Source organism: Rousettus aegyptiacus, unplaced genomic scaffold, assembly GCF_014176215.1.
Source record: "Rousettus aegyptiacus isolate mRouAeg1 unplaced genomic scaffold, mRouAeg1.p scaffold_m13_p_5, whole genome shotgun sequence".
Classification (NCBI taxonomy): domain Eukaryota; kingdom Metazoa; phylum Chordata; class Mammalia; order Chiroptera; family Pteropodidae; genus Rousettus; species Rousettus aegyptiacus.
The window spans coordinates 117,956,314-117,980,367 of record NW_023416308.1 but is presented as its reverse complement, the minus strand read 5'-3'; the positions used below and the strand labels follow the sequence as shown (position 1 = coordinate 117,980,367).

At 58.1% G+C, this 24,054-nt stretch overlaps 3 protein-coding genes and 1 long non-coding RNA gene across 15 annotated transcripts; 2 read left to right on the top strand and 2 right to left on the bottom strand.

The window, feature by feature from the left end:
* Positions 1 to 75: 75 nt before the first annotated feature.
* LOC107503546 (double C2-like domain-containing protein gamma) lies at positions 76 to 4,373 on the top strand. The gene is made up of 11 exons (XM_016132022.2): positions 76 to 443; positions 556 to 935; positions 1,114 to 1,193; positions 1,270 to 1,341; positions 1,553 to 1,662; positions 1,743 to 1,878; positions 2,020 to 2,073; positions 3,371 to 3,525; positions 3,628 to 3,709; positions 3,887 to 3,983; positions 4,062 to 4,373. The coding sequence occupies exons 2-11, from the start codon at positions 686 to 688 to the stop codon at positions 4,190 to 4,192; spliced, it is 1,167 nt and encodes a 388-aa protein (XP_015987508.2). The 5' UTR covers positions 76 to 443; positions 556 to 685; the 3' UTR covers positions 4,193 to 4,373.
* A 357-nt stretch (positions 4,374 to 4,730) lies between these two features.
* NDUFV1 (NADH:ubiquinone oxidoreductase core subunit V1) lies at positions 4,731 to 10,413 on the bottom strand. The gene is made up of 10 exons (XM_016132037.2): positions 10,233 to 10,413; positions 9,084 to 9,166; positions 8,840 to 9,010; positions 7,634 to 7,817; positions 6,641 to 6,830; positions 6,053 to 6,265; positions 5,707 to 5,873; positions 5,326 to 5,407; positions 4,963 to 5,108; positions 4,731 to 4,885 (listed from the first exon to the last, which is right to left on the bottom strand). The coding sequence occupies exons 1-10, from the start codon at positions 10,302 to 10,304 to the stop codon at positions 4,799 to 4,801; spliced, it is 1,395 nt and encodes a 464-aa protein (XP_015987523.1). The 5' UTR covers positions 10,305 to 10,413; the 3' UTR covers positions 4,731 to 4,798.
* A 67-nt stretch (positions 10,414 to 10,480) lies between these two features.
* On the top strand, positions 10,481 to 21,113 carry LOC107503590. Of its 12 annotated transcripts, none has more exons than XR_004950849.1 (5): positions 10,481 to 10,667; positions 10,946 to 11,656; positions 13,428 to 13,481; positions 15,554 to 15,690; positions 18,510 to 21,113. It is a non-coding gene; the product is annotated as an uncharacterized LOC107503590 (long non-coding RNA). The 12 variants fall into 12 exon arrangements; XR_004950847.1 differs by having other exon boundaries at positions 10,481 to 10,721; positions 11,090 to 11,656; XR_004950843.1 differs by having other exon boundaries at positions 10,481 to 10,721.
* A 217-nt stretch (positions 21,114 to 21,330) lies between these two features.
* On the bottom strand, positions 21,331 to 23,981 carry LOC107503958 (glutathione S-transferase P). Its single transcript, XM_036220673.1, has 7 exons — positions 23,874 to 23,981; positions 23,614 to 23,649; positions 23,240 to 23,346; positions 23,048 to 23,135; positions 22,612 to 22,715; positions 21,796 to 21,903; positions 21,331 to 21,609 (listed from the first exon to the last, which is right to left on the bottom strand). Coding segments are annotated over exons 1-7 (633 nt in total). The 5' UTR covers positions 23,875 to 23,981; the 3' UTR covers positions 21,331 to 21,420.
* Positions 23,982 to 24,054: the final 73 nt, after the last annotated feature.

Below are 24,054 nucleotides of genomic sequence, written 5' to 3'. Positions count from 1 at the left end.
CTTTCTCATGCACCCACTCCACACCTCCCAAGAGGGCCCCGCACCCCTCCTCCTTCCCTGAGGCCCCCTCCTCCCTCTCCCCCACACACCCCTCTCATTGCCCCTCACACCCCTTGTGTCGCCTCTGGCCCTCCAGCCTTCTCACCAGGGAGCAGAGCCTCATGATGGTGGTAAAAATAACTCCGACGCCACGGGAGGTGCAGGTGGTGAGGGAGGAGGAGGGAGGCTGAGGCCTCCCCCCCTCCGCCCCACTAAGGAAGGGACCCTTGAGGTGGAGGCCAGGGAGGTGCCACCTCCTGAGCCCTGGAGGTGGGTTCTGAGCCCCGTCTCTTCCCCCTCCCCTTGGAGACCAGGAGGGCATTGGTCACACTCTTGCTCTCACAGGTTACCTCAGCCAGGCACACAGCCAGCAGCAAACCAAACCAGGCAGAGCTCTCAGAGCAGTAAGTAGCCCGGCTGGCCGCCCCACCTGCCTGCTCGCCAGGTCCTCCTCCAGGCCAGAGTCCTCCACGTCTCTCTCCCACCCCCCACCCCTTCATCATGCTCTGTCCTCAGGTCCCGGCTGCCACCCAGGACCCCCTCAGAGCCCTCTGTGATGCCTCCTCGCCCTAACTCGTTGGGTGCAGCCCCCTCATCTCCAGTCTGCGGGGCCTTCTCTGAACCCCCTCCGCATGTCTGAGCCCCCATGGCGGGTGCAGCGGCAGCCAGCAGGCGGCGGCGGCCGCGGGTGAGCATGCAGGAGCACATGGCCATCGACGTGAGCCCCGGCCCCATCCGGCCCATCCACCGCATCTCCGACTACTTCCCGCACTTCAGCCCGTTCGCTGGGCCTGCCCTGCGTGCCCCAGACCCGCGCCCTGCAGGGGCCCCTGCCATCTACCCTGCGCCCCAGCGGCAGCCAGACCTAGAGCCAGAGGGAGATTCGGACGACAGCAGTGAGTAGGGACAGTGGACAAGGGGAACGCTCCGCGCCCAGCCCAGCCAGGGTGGGGTCTGGGGCATCCGAGGCATCTGACGCCCGCTCGCCCGGCACGCCCTCCCCTCTCCGTGCCGGGAGAGCTGGAGAGCGGAGGTTTCGGGTAGGAACCAACCCCATCTACCACCTGCCCTTAGCTGCCCTGGGCACCCTCGAGTTCACGCTTCTTTTCGACGCGGACAACAGCACTCTGCACTGCACGGCTCACCGTGCCAAGGTAATGGTGGGGGTGGGGGTCCCTGGGCCACGGGTCTAAGCCACAGGCCTGCCCCACGTCCACTGTCTCTCCCCAGGGCCTCAAGCCACCGGCCTCAGGCTCTGTGGACACCTACGTCAAAGCCAACCTACTGCCAGGGGCCAGCAAGGTGAGGGGGAGACCCAGGCCACTACTGCTGCTCCTTGGCCACACCCCGCCTGGTCACCCACCTGTCCTGCCCTGCTCCTCCCTCCAAGGGCCTGGACATCAGGCCCGCAGCTCCCCATTGCTGGGATGTGCACCTGGGGATCCTATCAGGGAGGTGGACCAGGGTGGGGCCCTAGGGACTGAGGCCCTGACCCACCCTGCCGGGCCCCTAGGCCAGTCAGCTGCGGACACACACAGTTCGGGGCACAAGGGGACCCGTCTGGGAAGAAACACTCACCTATCATGGCTTCACCCGCCAGGACGCTGGGCGTAAGACCCTGCGGTGAGGACCGGGCTTGGGCCGAGAGGGAGCAGGGCGGGGTGGGGGCTCGCTCAGCCAGGTCTGACTTGGGCGGCTACCAGGCTGTGTGTGTGTGAGGACCCGCGGCTGCGGAGACGGCGGCGGGCACCCCCTCTGGGGGAGCTGCGGGTGCCCCTGAGGAAGCTGGTGCCCAACCGTGCCAGGAGCTTCAACGTGTGTCTGGAGAAGCGGAGGCTGGTGAGTGGGAGTGCGGCTGTGCACAGGGCAGGGCTGCGGGGGCGAGGGACCTCATGCCGGCAGAGCTGGGGGTGCGAGGGCCGGAGGGGATCCTGGGCAGTGAGTGTTCGGCCACGGTGACTGGGCTCTCTGCTCTTTCAGACCAAGAGGCCCAAGAGCCTGGACACAGCCCGCGGCATGTCCCTGTATGAGGAGGTGGGTAGGACAGCAGGATCGTGCAGGGATGGGGGGCGGAAAGGCCTGGGGTGGCCCAGGCAGAAGTGCATCAGGCAGGGGACGAGGTGGGCTTTGAGAAGCTGAGGCCATCTCTCTCAAAGGCTTTGACACTGTTGTCACCGCTCAGAACCCTGGGGAACAGCCAGACCAGCGGCTGGGCAGGGAGACTCACACCTGCGTCACGGGAGCCCAGAGGAGCTGGAGGGCATGGGGACAGGCAAGGGGGCAGAGGCCCAGGCCACCTTGAGGGAGAGGTGGGATTTGCCTGGGGCCTGAAGGCAACAGAGAATGGACAGGGTAGGGTTCCAACTGAGGGCGGGCCGCTGGGGTAGTGTGGGTGCTTCTCCTGGGGCTAGTGCCACCCCTGGAGGGCCCTTGTCGAGAGGCAGCGATGGTGACTGCAGGGGGCTCCACAGGAGACCAACAATCAGGCCAGAACCCCTCCTGCACAGGAGGGGTGGGCCACCTGCAAGGCTGAGGCACAGCTGGCCCAGGCCCGGCTCAGATCAAAGGCCTAGGCGCTGCTGTCCTGCCCCCTAGTGGAGCCACAAGTTACTGCAGCTGCCAGCTGACCAAAGGCGGCAAGTGCCGCCAACTTGGGGCAGGCACCCTGCGCCCTCCACTTCCGGTCCCAGACCCCACACATGGCGGTGCCATGGCGCACAGCAGGTCCTCACCGAGCACTCCCTTACTGAGAACTGAATGCGAGCATGGGGGTTGAGCTTTCTGCGAATTGAATCCTACATTAAGTGTGGGAGAAAAACCTTCTTCCCAGGCATCCTCTTCAAGTCCTTTTGGAAGCACCAGGGGCCAAATGTGGCAAAGGACATTCTGCATCTGGTCCCCAACGAGGTGGGAGGTGAATAAGGTGGGTTCTGTAGCCGGAAAGACCCATAGGTTCTTGGGTAGAGAACAGCCTCTCAGAGCGGCCTCAGGGACACTGGGCTCGCCCTGCGGGGGGGCAGTGATGGGCACTTAGTGGGCACCCACTTAGGAGCTCCTGGCGTGTTTGTGGCACTCGGTGACGTCAGTTCTCTTCCTCTCCACAACCAAGACGCGCAGAACTGACCAGTCACATTGCCCTCGAGGGCACAGCTGACCAACCAGCTTCCCTTCCAGGGCACCGGGTCAATGCCTGTCTCTGGAAATCGAATCGTGACGTTAAATCACTGGCTCGATTCCTTTGCAGCCAGCTTGAGTTCTCACCTCCCGGCCATCACTGAGGGGGTGGGTAGGCTTCGGGCCGCACAGGGGCTGACCTCAGCCTACCCTACAGGAGGTGGAGGCGGAGGTGGCTGCGGAGGAACGTGGCCGCATCCTGCTGTCACTGTGCTACAGCTCGCAGCGGGGTGGCCTGCTGGTGGGCGTGCTGCGCTGCGCCCACCTCGCCCCCATGGATGCCAACGGCTACTCGGACCCCTTCGTCCGCCTGTGAGTGTAAACAGGGTAAACAGGTGGGAATGGAGGTTCCTCAGAGCCCTCTGGGGGTTCACCGCTCCAAGGCCATACGTAACCTGACCCCATCCTCCCCAGTTTCCTGCATCCAAATGTGGGAAAGAAATCCAAATACAAGACCAGCGTTCGGAAGAAGACCCTGAACCCCGAGTTCAATGAGGTAGGCCAAGGCCAGGCCGACGCTACCCTGGCTGCTCTGGGGTGGGGGTGGTCAGCGTCCTGCCTCGGTCAGAAAGCACAGGTCCCAGCTAGCGTAAGCCGCTCACCTGAGCCTGTTTCTGAAACTGCGAAGGACCCCAGGCCACCTCCTCCTGCCTTCCTGTCCCCTGCCCTGCAGGAATTCTTCTATGCAGGCCCGAGGGAGGAGCTGGCCCAGAAAACTCTGCTGGTGTCTGTATGGGACTATGACCTGGGCACAGCCAACGACTTCATTGGTGAGTGGGAATGCAGGGGAGCTGGGCAGGGGGCCCAATGGACTCCCATACAGCTCCTGACCTCTATCCCCAACCCAGGCGGGGTGCAGCTGAGTGCCCGGGCCAGTGGGGAGCGCCAGCGGCACTGGCGCGAATGCCTGGGCCGCAGCGACCGCCGGCTGGAGCTGTGGCACCCGCTGGACGGTGCACCCATCCAGCTCAGTGACTAGCAGGGGCGCTGGCCGGGCCCTGCTCACCGCTTCTCCCCAAAACTGACCCCCAGACTTCCTCACAGAGCCGGGAGGACTGAGGGCTGCCACACCCCCTCATGCCCTGGCCAAACTGTTTCCTTCCTCCCTTTCACGTGTGCCCACTGCCAAATCAAGAAGTGAGAATAAACCTCTCCGCCACAGCAGACCAGGGCAAGCCTGTTCTTTCTCTGCCCGTCACCTCACAGGGCAGACGGGGCCCCACGCGCCTTGTCTCCACCTTCCAGAGGGGCAGGTGTGGACCCCAAGCCGCAGCTTTGCCTTCATGACACCAGGGAAAGCCCCCCTCCCACCCCTGCCTCCTGCACTGAGGGCTGGGGGCTCAGGATGGTCCAGGACAGACTCACTGACCCACAGGAGGCCAAGGTGGGGGTTGATGACATGACTCTGAGCTGACCTATCCCTCCCAAGCCTCCGCCTGTCTAAAAAATAGGCTTCCATGAGTAACGGGGCACTGGTGGCAAGGTGACGAGCAAGGCCACAAAGAAGCTGCACCGGGAGAGTGGGCAGCACTTGCTTTATTGTACAGCCCTCCGGACAGATGGACGCCAGCCTGGGGCAGTGGGCTCAGGAGGCGGCTTGCCTGGCCTGGTGCTGCAGGGCGAACCGCTGCATCCGCTCCTCAAGCTCCGGCCGGAAGTGGCGGATCAGGCCCTGGGGGGTGGGGAGCACTGTATCAATTGAGGTCTAAAAATCTGGGCCCCCAACCTAGTGCACCAGCAGGACAGTACCTGTACGGGCCAGGCGGCCCCGTCACCCAAGGCGCAAATGGTGTGGCCCTCTATCTGCTTGCTGATCTCCCACAGAGAGTCGATCTCAGCCGGCCGGGCGTCCCCCCTCACAAAGCGGGCCATCACCTTGTTCATCCAGTCCACACCTGCAGCCACAGCAGCAAGAGAGGGCGTGATGGTCTCCTCTACCTGGGGCGTGAGGGATGGCACTTGATGGGTGCAGGCCACAGTGGGTGGGGGCTCAGAGAAGCCACAGCAGACCAGGAGGCAGCAGCTGTTTACTCAGGGTGCAGAGTCCACCCATCATGCGCCCAGCCCAGGGTGAGCCATAGAGAAAGCCCCCACCCCACCTGGGGTGCTCACCCTCACGGCATGGGGTGCACTGGCCACAGCTCTCGTGCTTGTAAAACTCGATAAGGCGGGCGATGGCTTTCACAATGTCTGTCTAGAGGGATGAGGGACAGTGAGCAGGCACCCGAGGCCTGGGCCCCAGCCCCCAGCAGCAGCCCCTCCTGATCCAACGCCGTCTGGCCACCTCGCGACCCCCCGGAGCACCCGGTGCTGCCGAGACTCCACGGGCGTTCTCGCGCGAGCGGCCTCGCTCCCCTCCCTTCTGCCTCACTGCGCGTCAGGCCGCAGGAACCAGGACCCAGGGCTGGCAAGAGCTCGCAGACGCCCGGGGAGGGGTGCCAAGCAGGCTGGCGTGAGGCAGGGGCCGGGTGGGGCGTGCGCGCCGGCCCTTACCGAGCGATCCATGACGATCACGGCGGCCGTGCCCAGGCCCGTCTGCGCCTGCACCAGCGCGTCGAAGTCCATCAGCACCGTCTCACACACGGACTTGGGGATCAGCGGGGTGGACGAGCCGCCGGGGATCACAGCGAGGAGGTTGTCCCAGCCACCCGTGACACCCCCTGGGGCCCCAGTCAGTCCCCAAAAGGATGGCTGGTCAGGACTGGGGCCAGAACACCTGCCTTGTCCTGAGCCCAGGACCTGGGAGCCCCGACCCCAACCCCGGCTCCTGAGGCCCTTCCAGCCCTGGCTCCCCTCACAGCACCCTGCCCCGGCCCTTGCCGATGGCCCCAGGCCTCACCGGCATGCTTTTCAATCAGTTCCTTCAGCGGCACAGACATCTCCTCCTCCACGGTGCAAGGGTGGTTGACGTGGCCGGAGATGTTGAACAGTTTGGTGCCTGAGTTGCGCTCACGGCCGAAGCTGGCAAACCAGGCGCCTCCGCGGCGGCAGATGGTGGGGGACACCGCCACCGTCTCCACGTTGGCCACAGTCGTGGGGCAGCCGAACACTCCTGCGGAAAAATGGGACAAGAGACTGGTGGCTGCCAGGGGTGGGGGCAGGGTTTCTTGGCAGTGGGGCCTGCCCCAGAGACCTGCTTTCGTGGCAAGGCGCTCCCCGCTCTCACCCCTCTGACACTCATCCCCACTGGACCCCAGACTCCAGCAGGCGCTGCGTCGCCTCGTTCAGCACCCTGCCCTTCGCTCCCGGAGGGGACTCGGGCGCCTCACATGGGGGCTGAGGCGGGTGGCGCTGAGGGAGCCTCTATGCTGCTTCTCCCCTACTCTGTCCAGCTCCCAGTGCAGCAGGAACTCGGAAACGCCCTGGGAACAACCAGCGGGGACCTGCAGCCAGATCCCGGACTCCGCCGGACGGGGCTGGGGCTCACCCACGTCGGCGGGGAAGGGCGGCTTCAGGCGGGGCTTGCCCTGCTTGCCCTCGATGGACTCGATGAGCGCCGTCTCCTCCCCGCAGATGTAGGCCCCAGCCCCCCGCAACACGAACACGTCGAAATCGTAGCCGGAGCCACAGGCGTTTTTGCCAATCAGACCAGCCTCGTAGGCCTCTCGGATGGCCACCTGTGGGACAGGGGTGTAAGGGCACTGTCCCCAAGAGCCTGAGAACACTGTGTAGGGGTTGGAGGTACGGGCCCCATGAGTCCGTCACCAAATCCAGGGCAAAAGCTCCCTTTGGACACAAGTGGAGGACACTCTGGCGGGGTGGGGACTTCGACAGTGTGCATGCTATTGCAATAACACTTAAAAATTCTCCAACTACTGCACTTAGAAAAAAATTTTAGGAAATAAAAATTTAGCAAGTAGTTTCTCTAGGTAGTGAGTCCGGGAGGCTCTTCTCTTGTACGTGTGTGGTTTCCTATTTTTATAATGAGTAAGTACTGCTCCTGCAATAGAGGGAAAGACCCTACGGGTTTGTTTAAAAATATGTAACTGTAACTGTTGTACACAACGCTTCTATGTGCCAGGCACTGTTCCAGGCGCTAGTCCTGTACACCTTGTGCTGTGTAGGCGCCTATTAGAAAGGTGTGACTCTGGCCTTGGACCAATCACTATGGGCGTCACCAAGCTGAGAATTAGTGAAAAGACCCCCTGACTCTTCCACAGGAAATAAACCCTCATGCAACTTCCCTAGCCCCCTGGCACCCTAGGAGACCAGGAGCCCTGGAAGGCCTCTCAAGTTGAGGCTCTAGAGAAGCCCAGAGAAGGAGGCTTTGGGGTCACGATGCATGCAGGAGTGATCACCACTCTCCTGGTTTGACCTCAGACAGATCAAGCACTAAAATCTCAGAACTATGCCAGGTAAGTAGACGTGTGGGTGCACACCTAGCAGCTCCTCCTCTGTGGATGCCCCTCCCCCAGCCTACCTGCAGATTGGAGGCCTCATTGTAGAATTCCCCACGGATATAGATGTAGGCTGCACGGGCACCCATGGCCCGGCCCCCGACTAGGCAGCCTTCCACCAGCTTGTGGGGGTCATGGCGCATGATCTCTCGGTCCTTGCAGGTGCCAGGCTCCCCCTCATCCGCGTTCACCACCAGGTACTTGGGCCTGTTGGGGCCAGCAGGTCAGTTACGCTACTGGGCCACCAGGGCTGGGCTTTTGACCCTGATTCCACCCCCCAGGAAAGCTTCAAAGATGTCTCCTCTGACAGCCAATCCCTCTACCATCCCAACGTGTTCCCAGGAGCTCTGGTTGTTCACCACCAATGACAGGGAGCTCACTGCCTAGTCTACCTTTGGGTGGCTATGAGCACAGGAAAGGTCTTTGTTCTGCTCAGTCCCGATGTCCCTCCCCATGCTTTCCCGAGAGCCCACATTCTTCTCTGGTCACAGAGCGCCTTCCTGAACCTCCACTGTATCTCTGGGGCCAAGGGAGGTAAAGAGGCTGTTTATCCTTTGCTTTCTATCTGCTGACCAACCACAGGCCAAAAGCTGTTACGCATTACATCTTCAATCTCTACACAAAACCCACTTACAAAAAAAAGGAAAACAAAAAATGAGGTTCAAAAAGGCCAGGAGCAGGGTGGCTCCATAGTGTAGTGGTCAGCATGTCTGCTTTACACACAGGTCCTGGGTTCACACCCCAGGTGGAGCCACGGTCCATACCCTGGGTGCCCCAGGCTCCCCAGGTGTGCTGGGCCCCCAGTGTGCCGGGGTGCCAGGCCCCGGGTGCGCGCCGCGAGCGCATAGGAGGAGACGCCCCGCCTTCAGAGATCCAGTTCTTAAGGGGAGATGGCAACATCCATGGGTCAGGGGTGGAACTGGTGGTGGAGGGGAGAATTAAGGGGGTGGGTGGCAGGGAAAGGCCAGGAGACTGCCCAAAGCTATATGATTAGAAGGCGGAGCTAAGAACTTATCAATTAAGTCGGCCTGAGTCAAAATCTTGTGTTAATTCTGCTACCCCTCGAGTCTCTCCTGAGGAAGACCAGAGAGAACTGAGCTCCACCTACTTAATTTCTGGTGACATTTTCCCACTTTATTCACTCCAAGGAAACAACCCAAAGGCCTGGGGAAGCTGCAGCCACTCCCGAGGTTCCTCCTGCAACCCCATCTCTGCTTCCCCACACACACCTGCCATCTGAGGGCTTATTCATGAAGCTCCACTTGAGGCCAGTGGGGAAGCCAGCACCTCCACGGCCCCGCAAGCCCGACGCCTTGACCTCGCCCAGGATCCAGTCAGGCCCCTTCAGCAGGATCTCCTTCGTCTTGTACCAGTCTCCGCGACTCTGGGCACCTTTCAGCCTGAACAGAGTAGGGAAGGCAGTGAAGGGGAAGCTTTGTCCTGGGACCCACCAGGCTAAGGGCGCCATCTCACCTCCAGTCATGGCGGCCATACAGGTTAGTGAAAATCCGGTCTTCATCCTTCAGTGAGCCAAATGAGGTTTTCTTGGGCGCTGTCTATGGACACAGAAGGTCAGAAGGCCCAGAGAGCTCTGGGGTCATGAAAGGCCAGGCCAGAAGCTATAGATCCTTGGGTCCCACTGATCAGAGGGGGCTGGGCTGGGGAGAAGGTAGAGGCCTAAGCCTCAGGTGTCATAACTACCACCCCCACTTAGTAAGCACTTCCTGTTTAGCAGGCACTAGGCTAAGCATTTTACATTAAAAACCACACTTCATCATAACCCTGAGACAGGCATGATTTTACAGAGGAGGAAACTGAGGCTCAGAACAAAATGTACATATGGAAGGGCTTAGAGCCAAAAGCAGCCAATGGAATTTGAGCTCAGGTGTGTCTGTGACCAAAGCCCACATCTGAACCACAGCATCAACTACCTTCCTGAGCCCAGTGCGATGTCCACTTACTTGTCTGGCTGTCCTGGTGGATTGAAACTTAGTTAGGCCAGAACCTTATAGTACTAACTCTGAAAGCAAAATGCTTTAACTGACGGAAAAGAAATGCCTTACTGGGGCTGGGACACAAAGATGATGGCGAGAGACCCATCTGGGGTAAAACTGATGAGAAGAGGTGGAGTCTGCAATGCCACATAACCCAGGGGCGAGCACCCCGACTGAGGACTAAAGCAGATTGGCTTCCAGACTTCCATTGCCTTAAAAGCCACTACAGATAACAGAGATCTGGACAGGGAATCGGGAGGCACACATCCCTCTCCAAAACTTTTCTGCATCTGTAAAATGGGGCAATGACACATTCACGCCCGACAAAGCATGGCAGTGAGACACAGGCGCTTCATCACCTGCAAAACTTCCCGCTAGGCCACGGGACCGTTAAATAAGGGAAGCCAAGGAGCCGGGGGGTGGGCGCGGGGAGAGGAGTCAGCTTCGTGCTGGAACTCGTTCCCCTCTACCTTCTACACCCTGGCTGGAGAAGCAACCTTCCTGCCAGGCTGGGGACATGAGGAGGGTTCTCTAGGAGGCATTATAGACCCAAGAGACAGCACGCGCAGAGACGCAGCAGCGAGGCCCGCCCGCGAACACCCCTGGCTCCAGCCAGGCCGGGACTCACCGTGTCGCCGCTGAACCGTACAGGCACCCGTGCGGGGAGAGACCCACCGAGCAGCCGCCGTGCCGCCAGCATCGCGGGAACCAGCCCGGTCACCTCCCGCTGTCACCTTCACGTCTCTAAGGCAAGAGAAACTGGCGCGACCAAGACGCTAGGCGGCGCACAGGAAATACATCACGCGCCCCGGCGGCGACGGCGACGGCGCATCCATGCCTCCCTGCGCCTCTCCCACCCCGCCCTCGGCCCCGCCCCCTGGCGGAGGTGACGTCTGCCGCTGACGCTGCTGGGAGATGTAGTCCCGCCGGCCTCCGGCCTTCCTGCCTCACGCCGTCCGGCTGGCGCGGGCTTCCTCACTGGCACAACCGCTCGCCCACTCCCTTACTCGCCTGCTCGGCTTCATCGCGTTCGCTTCCCGGCCCTCAGCTTTTCAGACTTCAAGTAAACCTCGCATGTCGCCTTCTGCCGGGTTCTGGTGTTTTCCACTTTCTACAGGTTCAGCATTTAATGTGTACCTGCTGTATGCACACGTGGATGGGGGGGACGAGGAAAAATCAGGCCGCTTCGGGCCCGACCCGCGTGACTGTTCTGCCCCAGCCCAAGCCCTTCTAGACTGCGATTCTCCGTTGCCCTCCCTACCCTCAACCCCTGCCCCTGGGCAGTGGGTGGCACGTCCTCCCTCGGTCGCTGCTAAGCTCTCCCAACCGTTCCCTCCTCAGCCCGCGTGGGGAGAGGCCTCCACTTTGCGCTCCTGCTCAACATCCTGGCGTGGCTCCTACTACCTGCGCAATGGGGCCCCGGCCTGGCATTTAAGGACTCGCTCCTCCCCTTCAGGGTCACGACATCACGTCCCCTCCCCCCAGGACCCCTTCCTCTTGGGGCTTTAGGGCATTCGTGAGTCGGCCCTCCCCAACACCGGACGCTCCTCCGACCTCAGGAGGCGCTCTGTCCTTCGCCTTCTCTGAAGCCTTGGAAGCGCGATTAACTCCTGTGTTCTTTAGTCCTCTGGAGCACTCCTGCTCAGACCTCGCCCTGGTCCAGAGATAAGTGTCCTTTTCCGTCTTCTCAGCTCCTACGTTCTCTCATCCTGTAATCACACTTTCGTATCTCTCAAGAAATGTGCTGTTTACAAAACTCATTTGCCTTTGTTTTCTCATGTCCTCCCACAGCAGCCCTGGATGGTGTTCATTCCATTCGATACGTGAAAAGAATTGAAGCCCATGGGTTTCATCCCTTGTCCATGCGCATCCACTTGGAGCCGCCCAGTGGTAGAGCTGGACTCAAACCCAGGCCTTTCTTTCTTCCCAGAGTTCCCCCGCGCAGCAAACCCACCAGAACAATTGACACACTTTGTGACAGTCATCGTGGGATGTCAGGGGTATTTCCAAAAGAGGAGCCAAAAGCATCGCCCCTTGTCTGAGGTCTCACAGGTGGGTGGAGCAGTGCCAGGCGGAGGGCCCGGTAGTCCTCGCTTCCAGCCCTGGCCCCATCTCCCGGGTAGGGAAAGAGATTGCCCAGACACAGCTGGGGATTACACAGCTAATCCTGGGCTCAGACCTGAGTCCATGGATCCCTCCTTCTGGGGTGGGAGAAGGGGGGTGGGATGGAGCCAGAGGATGGAGTCCTTCGTCCCTCTCTAACTGGGTCAGGGAATGCAAGGCTGTGGGGAGAAGGCAGCCCGGGGACGCCGTGGACGGGAGACAGCTGTGAGTGGGGTGATGGGAAATGGAGAGTGAGGGGCAGGATCTGTTCATCCAGAGCCAGGCTCTGTGCCAAGTACTCTCCACGTATCATCTCCTTAATCCTCCTGTAACCCGAGGCTCGGGAATGATGAGCCTTTGTTTTCAGAAGAGGACAGTGTATCAGTGACACTGAGTGGCCTGCCCAGGATGGCACAGCTGCCAGAACTCCGCCTGAGGTCTCCTGACCCTACATCCCCCACTCTGTCCCCACCTACCTAGAGCACATGCTTTCCAGGCTCCACTCCATGGCGCCTCCCAGGAAGCCACCCTCTGAGGCACCCCGGGCTCTCACCTCTCTCTCGCTCTCTCTGTACCTGCTCCATCCTATGTCACTGTCCATATCCGCCTCCCCCGCCAGCTTCTGGGCCAGAGCGGGGAGGCATCAAGATCCGCTGTCCCCAAATCCACTGCATCATCTGTCTTCTGAACACTCCCTGTTCCTCTGCCTCAGGCCCCGCCCCATGACCATGGCCCCTCAGCTTTCACCTGGAATTTTGCAAAGCCTTCTCAAGGTCTCCCAGTCCCACACCCTGGAACTATTGTCAACCTCAAATCCATTTTGTCCCTCCCCTGCCTGAGATGCTTCGTGATTCCACATTGTCCTCAGGACAAAGCCCTAGCCCTTTGGGCTGGCATTCAAGGTCCTGTGCCTCTACCTCCCCAGCTCCAGCTTGGATAGCTCTGTCCATGCAAGCTAGGTTTGCACCAGAGGAGCCACCTTCCTCCTCCTCCTCCTGAGAAGCCCTCTGGATGTCACTTCCCCAGGAAGCTTTCTGCCACTGCTCCATTCAACTATCTCAAGCCACAGGTCCAGTGTGACTCCGGCATAATGGGATCTTGTCTCTTCTTTGACACCCAGCACAGAGCTGCTCAAGGGAGGCACTCAGTTTTTAACGGTCATACCTACTTTTCCTTCCCCACTAAAAACTAATTAATGTGTCTATCCTCCTGCTAAATATGAAACAAAAACAAGATCTGCTCCCTCTGGACTTCCTTCCCTCCCAAATCCTACACTCGGGTGTTTTGGATTTGCTCTGTTTGTCACCTGACGGGTAGGACAGTTCTGGCCCCCTGCTTCATTCTGCTGGCGGAGAACCTGGCTTCAGTCACAGGTGGCTCTCGTCGTCGTCCTCCAGAGCTGGACACAGAATGAGGACCTGGCCCCAAGCCCTGTGCATTCAGCCCGACTGTGTTCCTATTCCTTGGCTAGAATGCAAGGCTTCGGCTCACACCCCAGGCTGTTGGGTTTCTTCCTATTTCTTTCTTTCAGAGGAGGTTTATTTCAAATCTGCGCAGAATTCCCTTTTCTATTTCCATGCGGCTGAGACTTTGTTATTAACAGTTTCTTCTTCTCTGATTTTAATATGTTTGAGAAGGACAGGGTGGATTTCAGATTGTACTCTGCTATCTTGACCTGGAAATCTCTCTCTCTCTTTTTTTTTTTTCCTATTAATTGAAGCTGGAGGAAATTAAATTGCATCCAACATGGTTGGTGGAGAATACACAGGACAAGGTGAGCGCTTCCGGGGAAGCAGTGCGACCATGACTCTGGCTGGGCCTCCCTCCTGCTCCCCAGCACCGGGCGCCCTCGCGTCCTCTGCAGACTCTCTGGTCCTGGCACGAGACGCACTCCGTGTTAGCCTGCCAGTGTCTCAGCGTCCCTCCTTGCCTTACACTGGTCCTGAAGCCCTGGACACCGTCTGGAGTCTCCATCAGGGAGGACTTGTGAGGTCTCGGTTGGGCACAGGTCCCAAACGCCAGGCCATCTCCCTTGCCCCACACATCCTGGCACCTCCCTGCAGCAGCAGACCCATGTCTACCCAGCGGATCATGTCTGGGAGCCTGGAGTGTCTCCACGTTGGCCCTTTGCCCGCTCCCAAGTTGCCCTGTGGAACCCTTCCTACATCCCTTTTGTCCCTTAACACAAAAGCTCTAGTCTACTCTTTTTCATCCAGTGTAGCCCTTGATGGCTATTTGGGATGACAGTCACAGAAAGAGCGTACACACCCCTTGACTAATCCCAAACTATTAGAAATGTGGGAATCATCTTCTCTATTCTTTAAGACTTCAGCTTTTAGAAATCCCAGCCCTTGTTTGGAAATCAGTTAAAAACAAAACAAAACCCTGTTGAATGTTTATTATTAGGAACAGGTTGAGCTATTTGTTTTCTGTCACATGTCCTTCCTCCCGTGACCGCTCTGCACCTTACAAAGACGACTTCCTTCCAGTATACAAAACTTGGAGCCACAAAGGACATGCGGAGGGGCCCCCATCCCTGCAAAAGGTCATGACACCACAGCCAATATTTATGGCTTCCTCCCGCCTCCACAGATTCCACACTCCCTTGGCCTCCAGCCAGCACCTCAGCTGCTCAGGGAGCTTTTCCAGATGGGGTGACTCAACATCATGAAGCTGTCACATCTCTTCAAATTAAACTGTAAACTCATGGCATATTCCCATCAAAATCCCATCTAGGAAGCTGAGCAGGGTTGAGCCCGGTTAGTACTTGGATGGGAGACCGACCACCTAGGAAGACCAGGTGCTGCAGGCGTAAAAAATTAAAAAGTAAGGGCTTGTAAGCGGACAAGGTCCTTGCAATCTGTGAGGTTAACCAAACGTTGCCTCGCCTAAAAAAAAAAAAAAAAAATCCCATCAAAGCTTTTCACAGAACTGGGAAAACGGATACTAAAATATAGAGAGAAAACCAAAGGGCCGAGAAGGGCCAAGCCAATTTTGAAGAACAAGGTGGGGGTGGGAGGGACCTGCCCTGTCGGAGTAATTACAAAGCCAGAGCAATCAAAGCAAGCAGACCGTTCTCTTCCAATACATGATGTTTCTTTATCACAATAGCCTAGAAGTTCTGCAATTTTGGTTTTGACTTCTTTGACGTGAGTCATTTTAACAGATCTGTAAAGGTACTTACAAATTTATAAATATAACTATAGACATTAGAGCCTTTCGTTTCCTGGTTTTATTATTTTCGTTTGTTTGTTTTAAGGTCTTATGATGAGAGACTGTTGTCTGGACTATTTCTCTTCTTCTGGAATGTTCGAAAACTTTTTCTGAGGCTTAATAGGTGGTTATTGTAGTAAAGTCCCAAGAGCAAGGATGGTGCCTTCTCTCTCTCTCTTTTTTTTTTCTATTGTAGAATTTGAAACCTGTTATTTTCAGCTGCTAAAATTCTTGTCTTCTCATTAGCTTTCGCTTTATAAATGCAGGGGGTTGGGTGCATGGAGGCTCATGACCCGAACCACTCTGGATGTCTCCTACTTTATGAGAGATGGAGTGTGTGTTTTGGTTTTTCATGGCCTTTGTGGATTTGGGAGGATTCTGAAAGATTAGCGGGGAGGACGATTCCAACATTATAAATCACAGGTCTTTCCCAAAACCACGCCAATGTTGAAAATATTTCCTTTGAGTTTACCATCTATCTGATCATCTGATAAGCAATAACCATCATTATACAAGAGAGGTCCTTAGTTTGGGTGTGTAGTCAAGTTAATTCATTTGGGGACTTGTTAAGAAATTCATCCCCAGCCCGAGGTCAAACAAAAGTCCCTTTTTTTTTTTTTTTTTTGTCGGCAGCTGTCCTGTGCATTGCTGGAGGTCCTACAGCACCCCACAAACTGCGACAACAAAAATGTGTCCAGACATGGCCAAATGTAATCTGGGGGACAAAATCACCCCCAGCTGAGAAAACACATTATTGCCTATGCGGTGAGGTAAGGATCCAGTAATTTTTCTCAGTATGGTGACTCACATCTACTAATACCAAATAACTCCTTTTCATACTTATTTATGATGCCACAGATATGACATAGCAAGTTCCTGCATATGGTTGGATCCATCATATGTAGTAGACACTGACAGATGTCACAAACTCTCTTCTTCCCACTTTGCATCAAAATGGGGCAGAAGAGGAGACTTTCACTTCCAGGGCTGGGCAGCTGGGAGTAGGTTCGTCTTTACTGCATTCTCTCTCTCTCTCTCTCTCTTCCCCCCACCACCGCCTTCTGAGGGCACCTTGCCAAGACATGGCTCTGGGGGTCGAATGAGCTTCCCGAGGCTGTTCTCACTCAGTGGCTCACGCGGCTGGGAGAGCAGCTGGAGCCAGGAATTGAGGCAGGACCGGGCAAAGTTCCCCGAGTCGGGGGGACACCAAGCCCCGCACCAAGAGAGAAGAGGGTTCTTGGCGGAGAGCGGAGAGCGTAGAAAGAATTCAAACACTTTCCAAAGCTAGAGTCAAAAGGAAAGTTTATAAAAGGGGAAAGCAAAGGCAGAAAGACAAGGAACAAAATCCCCCATGTGGGGGGGGGGGGTCCAGTTTGTATACCATTCCCGAGTTCCTGTGAGTGACAGTTCAGGGTCTTTGTTCACCCGTTTCCTTGGATGTGGCCTGACAGTGAGGATGGAAAGAGGATGTAGTGCGAAGGGCCCACCTGGCGGTTCCGGGACTTTGATCCATAGGTTCCCTATGGTTTTAGGCATAGGGAATGATCGATTTCGTTTTGCGTAGGGCGGTCACTTAAAGACTTTGTTTTTCCTGTTTGCCCTTCTCCAGGCGGGGAAATGGGCTGTTCGCAATCCTCGCAGGAATCTTTCTTTGCTCTGCAGGTGTCCTTGGGTCTGGCCGCTGGGCCGATTGGCATTTTGCAGTCTCAGAATGTCGTTTGATTTAACATTTTCGTTCTCTTGCCTCCTCCCTACGTTAAAACTAAGGTTCTCTCCTCCTTCCCCTCCCCTCCCCGCCCCTCCCCTTCCCTCCCTTCCCCTCCTCTCCTTTCCTCTCTCTCCCACCCCCACCCTTACCCCGCGGCGACCTCAAGAGAAACTGCAAAGCTGCGTGACCTTCTCTAACTTAGCCTGGGGAGACCGCAGTGTGGCTTCTACAGCCACAGGTCCCGCCCAGCTTCCACGGGAGGACAGAGCCGCCCGAGCGTCGGCGTATCTGGGGGCATGTTTCAGAATCCCCGCAAACGCTCGGGTGCGAGTCCAAATTCCGTAGCCTTTGTGCGTGATGTTTGTTTCCCTCTCTGGAATTCCCTGAGCATGGTTTGTTTTTCTCTCTGGAAGGTTGCATGCGAGTTCTTCATTTTCTTCCGGGGGACTCTTTAGTTTCACCATGTGCTTTGGTATCGGTGTTTGGTCTTTTTTTTTTTTTTTTTTCTATTCAATATGCTCTGTACCCATTGTGTCTTTCAATCGGAAAGCTCATCTTCTTCCGTCCTGGGAATTCCGTTGTATTCATTTGGTCATCTGCTCCCTATTTTTTCCCTGCCTCCCCCCGACTCTTTCTCTCTGAACCTCCTCGAACAATACTCTTATTTTTCTTATCTTTCCATGCTTTTATCTTTTTGTTCTATTTTTTGTATGTATTTTAAAGTTTTATCTCCTGAGACTTTTCTGCTGTCATATTTTGAAGTTCCAACAGCTCCTTTCCTTTTCGGGAGCCTCCCTTTCTTACCGTCTGGTCGTGATTTCTTTTGTCGTCTTGGAGATGATGATCGAAGTTTACATTTTCTTATGCACATCGCATGGTCTCTGTCTTCCCTGAGTTCCTTTTGTTTTCCTGTCTAGTGTTATTTCTTTTATGGTAAGAGAGTTCTCTCAAATATCTGGCAGTCGCTTTGTGGCAGCCTGACCCTGCCTGGCCATTTCCTGCTGGAGCGTTCGGTCCTGACCGCCCTTCCCCCACCTCAAGGACTCTCCATAACATCCCTTGTTTCATAGCTTGCCGACCAATTCATATTCTTCCTTCTATCTGTGGCTGTGTAGGGATGACGAGACTGTATAAAACTGACTGTCGTGTGACAATGGGGGCTCGGGCTCTGGGCAAGAATCCGCCGAGCGCGGTGGGCATCAGTCAACGCTGCTTCCTGTCTCTAGCCTCAGCGGCGCGTCTCTTCCTTCAAGAATCGCAACAGCTTGTCCATTGATAGCTGTTGTGTTACGAGTAAGCAGGGAAGTTGAGAGAAGTTCTGGGCAAGAAAGGGGCTTGTAAACTTCAGGGCACTTTTGCTGGACACAAACCTGGTCTTTGGGGACCCCTCCCCCAGCATCAATTTCCACTTCCGCCTGGGCACGGCCTCTCTGCGCATGCTCCAGATGCAGGCGGTTGGGATGGCTCTGAGCAGGGGGCCCCACCCTTTGGCCTGCAGGCGGCCCAGCCCCGCCTGCTGACTGCTGTGGGGGGGAAGGATGTCCGCTCCCTGGCCCCGCCCACTGTGCCCTGCCGGAATTCCTGATGGGAGGGAAGCCCGTTCAGTTTGTTTTGCGTTAACGGGTGCCTGAAAACCCACTGAGTAGGCACTGGGTGGGCTGGAGAAGGACAACTCAGTGACGCCCTCTGGAGGGTTGGCCCTGACTGTTCGCAGCCTCTTTCTGAAGCATGCATACCTGCGGGGACATGGACGATTGCCTGCTTGGGCCGCCCCCAAGGCCCCCCCTAAGCGTTTTTACCAACACCCCAGCGCCAGTCCCCACAGTCTTTCCTCTCCCAAGTTCCTGGCTGCTGACCTTGGCCTTCTCTCTTTCCCGGCAGAGTGCACAGTGAGAGGTGCCTCTTGAAGTTCAGTGGAACAGCTTCCTTCTCCAAGGTCATGCTCTTGGGGCTGGCCCTGGAGGCTGCCATGCAGCAGCGGCAGGTAAACTGGCAACACAAGTTTCAGGCTCCTGCAGTTTTCCGGTGTCTCAGAGTCAGTTCAGCAGGTCCCACGGGGGACTGCCAGGAGGCCAGCCTGCTCCTGATCTCCCTCGGAATAACACGGGAAGCCGAATAATAGCTCTTGCAACAATCTCTTGAAATATCCAGGACTCAATTCCTAAGTGACAGCTTCCTTAATTTTTATCCCCCTTTCCAAGACCAACCAGAGAAAGCTGCCAAAAGCCGTGACTTAGGGCACCTGCTGCCAGTCTGCCCGCCCACGGCTTCCCGGGCCTACAGCCTCCCATGCGGGCACACCTGAACTCTGCCTTGCCCCCCACGAAGCGCTCCCCTGCCTGCCTGCCTGCGAGTCTGCCACTTCAAGCGGTGGCAGACGCCCTGGCTGCAGTGAGCTCCGAGTCAGCAGCGCTTTTTCCTCATTTATCGGTCTTTGTTTACTTTCACAGAAGCAGCTAGAACCAGCTATGAGGGCAGTAAGAGTTTCTGAAAGACAGATGACGGGGGTGCCGATGCGGAGGGCAGAGCGAGGTCTTCAGCGGTCCATGGAGCCAGGCCTTTGGGATGCAGTGGACAAGGTGTCACTCCTCCTCAGGCCAGCAGCACGCCCGGCCCTCCCCAGTGCTCAGTCACCTGGCCGCGGTCTCCAGGCCCAGGTGCCATCTCCTGGAGCAACGCCACTTGTGTCTACCATCTTTCGATAGGGCACCCCAGCACCTGGCCAGGACCCCATTTTCTCCAGGCCTGCAGCCAAATGTCCCTGCCAAGGAGAGGGCTGGGCCCTTTGGTGCCTTCCTGATCACCTCCTTCAGCCTGGTGTCTTCCTCCACACCAGAGGAATTTTTCTTGGCTCCCTGTCACTGATAGCGATCAGGGCCTGGTCCGGGAAAGGTAGAGATGCCTAGTTTTGGGGTGGGGAGAACACCCCAAAGCCATAGGCCTCTCATCTCATTCCCTGATCACCTTTGGAGACAGGACAAAATCGGGAGGTGACCAGCTTCCTTACCCTGAGCTTAGAACAAGGGATGATCAGACAGGATGGGTCAGCTGATGCGGCAGTGACAAACAGCTGGAGACTTCCAGCAGTGCAGAACCACGAGGGTCGCTGCTCAGCTGCCCGCGCCACCCCCACTGGAGGACGAGGCTGCCGGAGCCTCCACCGCCTGGGACCTCACCGGTCGTGGCAGTAGGGGCAGGACGGTGCCGGGCTTCCTCGCACTGGCCATCACATGCCGTGTCCTGGAAGTCCTTCGTCCTGTCCACCCATAGCCCAGCCCCATGCAGCCCCTCCCAACCGCGCAGGGGACAAGGGAGTCCCATCTTCTCATGTCACCAGTGAACGGCTGGAAAAATCCTCGCGCAGAGGGCTGTGCTCAGTTGCCCCAGCGGCCTGTGCTCACTAAGAGCCCAGCCCCAGCCCCCTTGTCCTCCTCTGCAGCAAAGTCACGTGTGAGCATGTAACGTACTTAGCCAGTCTCCTACTGATAGGCATTTGTGTTGTTTCGATCTGTTGCGATGACAAAATGATGAGTGACCTTGTTTGTGCCTCAATTCACACATCGAAAGTTAAACTTTCTGTGACTCACTTTCCTCACCTGTAAATAGGGATGAATGTCAACTCAAGGGTGGCGAGGATTAAGAAAGAACTTACTAAAGCCTGTGGCACCCAATAAGCATTAGCAACGACTGTCATCCACCGGGACACGTGCCATTTTGGCCTGGAAGCCTGCTTCCTGACTCGAGTCCTCCCACTGGCCATGCGCCTCTCACCCACTTCCTCAGCCCCTTGTGAAAGCCAGGGGGTGTCTGGTGCTGCTCTCGGGGGGCCCCGTGCGCCCGGGCTCTGGCAGTGCTCAGACGTTCCACTCTGATGTTCGAGCCGAGACTGCTCTGACACAAACGGCCCCGCAGCGGGACCGCTGAGATGTGGGACAGGTGCAGTTCCCGTGCTGACCCACTCCTGCACCATGGGGGCTGAATCCCTCCTCCCCAGCCCTCAAATGACAATTCCTGGAAGGTCTCAAACCTACTGAGGTCTCAGAAATGAGAGATGACTTCTTGACAGGCTCCACTACCATGAGGGTCCCCTTTGGGTTGTGGCAGGAGGCACTAACACTGGGTAAGGCTCCCCCGAGGGCCTCCATGGCTCCTTCCTACCCCCATCCCTGGAAGGCCTGAGAGCCTGACCCGCTCACGCCCTCACGTCTCTGCTCTGCCTGGGCCTCTGGCCCCTGTGTGCACGTCCCCGCCAGCTCACCCAGCCAGGCTGAGTGCCTCCTGGATGATCCAATGTTTCATGTATGCACAAGATGCCCAAGGAAGCCACGAGAGGTGGGCTGGCCTGCGCCGCTGAGCCTCTTGGCTCCCTCCCACAGCCCTCTCCACCAAGGCGGCGCTTGGTGCCCGCCGTACTGAACTAAAGCCATCTGGCAGGCAGCCTGCCGGGACTACAAAGCATACTCATTACATAAATGAGCCTTTTCCCTTGAGATTGTGGGAACCTCGAAGGCAGGGACCATGGTTAATTTTTTCCTCGTTTCTTTTTTTTTTCTCTCTTCCTGTTTCTTGAGTTCAGTAAACAGACTGGGTGGAGGGATCTAGGAAGACATTCGGATCATGTTTTCGGGTTTCAGGTATCCTAGCCGGCCGCCACCTCCCGAGTTTGACCAGTGAAGGTCCCACAGCACCCCTACCCAGGAAATGCAATTTCACAGCAAGACCATTTTATTGGTCTTGGGGAAGGGCTGGTTGGCAGGTGGCCCCGGCCTCCTGCTGAGGGTGCCACAAGCTCTCACTGTTTGCCGTTGCCATTGATGGGTAGGTTCACGTGCTCGGGGGAGGCCAGGAAGGCCTTGAGCTTGGGCCGGGCGCTGAGGCGGGCCACATAGGCCAACAGCAAGGGGAAGGAGTCCAGGCAGCCGGGGGCCAGGACCTGGTGGTTCAGCAGCAAGTCCAGCAGGTTGTAGTCGGCGAAGGAGATCTGCAGGGTAGGGGCCGGGAGCAGCAGGTGGGAGGAGGCAGGGGTCGGGGGAGAGGGCGGACCAAGAGCCCGAGCCGTCCCCTAGGTCCGCCCAGCAATAAATGGCTCACGTGCTCTCTCTGCACCTGCCTCCCGTCTGTAAGAAGAGGGTGGCACTGCAGGCGTAGGACAGGGACGGCCACTCACCTGGTTGCCCACGATGAAGGCCTGGCCCCCCTGGTTCTGGGCCAGCAGCGTCTCAAAGGGCTTCAGGTGCCCTGGCAGCTCCTTCACATACTTCTCCTTGCCCGTCTCCTGTCAGAAAGACGCCCTGTGTGTCACCCGACCGTCACACTGCTGCACACCCCAGCCTCTGCGCTGGCCTGGACACGCCCCCTCCTGGTGGCCCCAGCTGAACACCCCCCCCCCAGCTCCTATGCCCCTCCGCTCACTCCCCACTCCCAAGCCATGGTCACATGCTGTCCATTTCGGCAGCAGCTCTTTGGTTTTCCACCCCACTCCATCCTTCACAGGCCTGCTGTGACCGCTCCCCAGATCAAAGCACTGGAGGACCCTCCTAGACCTCACGCTTCAACTCCCCCTTGCTCAGACGCCAAGGGGGGATGCGGAGGGGGTGGGGTTCAGACCTTCGGGGTCTGCTGCCCCTCCCTCCCCACCACCTGCTCCTGCTAAATTGGTCTCAGGTTCCCGAATTTGCTCCATGTCTGCATACTTTGCGCACCCCGAGAGTGCCAGCAACCCCCTCCAGAAGCTGGCTATAGATCCTTGTCCTCCACCGCCAGCACGAGGAAGCCCTCCTAAACCACCCCCAGGTAGTGAGGCTGGGGGTCATGGCTTGTCCATAATGGCGTCTGGCCCCCAGCACAGAGCCCGACCCAGCCCAGGCCCTTGAGGAAAGGAGGGCTTCGCCAGCAGCGTATGAAGGGTGTGGTGCGGGGTGGGAACACAGGAAGTCCCTTACTTTGTAGGTCCCACGTGCCAGCCCCTGGTGCCCATGCTCACGTAGTTGGTGTAGATGAGGGTGATGTATTTGCTGCGCAGGTCCTCCACGCCGTCATTCACCATGTCCACCAGGGCCGCCTCCCGCTGGTCCTTCCCATACAGCCCTAGGGGCACGGGACAGCAGACAGCGTGACTGCACTCCTGACACACGACCACCCGCTGATCTAATGACAGGCCACATGGCTGCCCGTGGGCCAAGGCCAGAGAGAAGGGAGAAGAATGTGGACAGGAGGGACAATCCTGATCCACGGTAGGTGCTCAGAACTCAGTGGGAGGCAGCCTGGCACAGGGCAGACCTGGACTTGACCATGGGCAAGTAGCCTCCTGTGCTTGGCGGCTTGATTTAAATGGAGGGCGGGGCTTGCATTGAGCAGGTGCTCAGGAACATGGCTGATGCTCACCCACCCCTGCCCGGGGCTGTGCTACTTGCACTCACCAAAGGAGCGGCCCAGGTGGCGCAGGATGGCGTTGGACTGGTACAGGGTTAAGTCTCCATCCTGGAACTTGGGGAGCTGCCCATACAGCTGGGGTGTGACACAGCTGTTAGAGGTGCTGAGCTCAGCTGCCCTCACCTCAGTTTTGCCCCCTCAAGGCCCAGCCCCTGCCCCCATGGGGTATGGGTACTCACGCAGGAGGCCTTGAGAGGGCCCTGCAGCCAGGTCTCCATGGTTACCACTTCCTCTTTCCAGCTCTGGCCCTGGTCAGCCAGCAGCATGCGCATGGCCTGGCAGCGCCCTGGTGTGGGCAGACGGGAGTGTGGGACCGGCAGAGACCCCGGCCCCACGGACCCTGAGGAAGGGCCATGGGGGTGGGGGCTGCCATCTTCTCACAGCAAACAGGAGGTGGGATGCTCCAGCCAAGGAGCTCAGGGACACGGAAAAGGAGATGGGCTAGCAGCCACATAAAGAGTAAGGGTGCTGGGCGTCATCCCAGGTGGTGAGGGCCCATGGGCTGCAGCCCCCACTCCCTCCCTCCTCCCTTGTCCCCGCCCCTAACTCCTACCTCGGACGGGGAAGTAGACGATGGCGTAGGGCGGCACTGGAGGGGTCAGGAAATTTTGTCAGAGGCCAGGAGGGGGCACCGTGGGGGGCAGCGCACCCGCCCGTCCTCCCTGGGGTCCCACCCCTTGCTCCGGGCGCTCAGGACCCACTAGGAGCTAGTCCCTGCGCTGGGGGCGCCGGGCCCCGCTAAGTGCCCTGCATCCCCATCCTGGCTTTGGTGGGTGGGAGGCAAAGGTCTCGAAAGCCCGGGCATGGACTCACTGGTTGCAGCGCAGACAAAGTTACAGCGATGGCAGAACTGCCCCGTGACGCCGAGCAGCCCCGAGCCTTATCCGGGCTGTCCGTCCCGCCCCGCCGCGCCCCGCCCCGTCCCGCCGCGCTCCGCCCACAGAGCTGAGTCACCGCCCTGATACCCCGCGGCCTGGCCGGCGCCCGGGTCCGA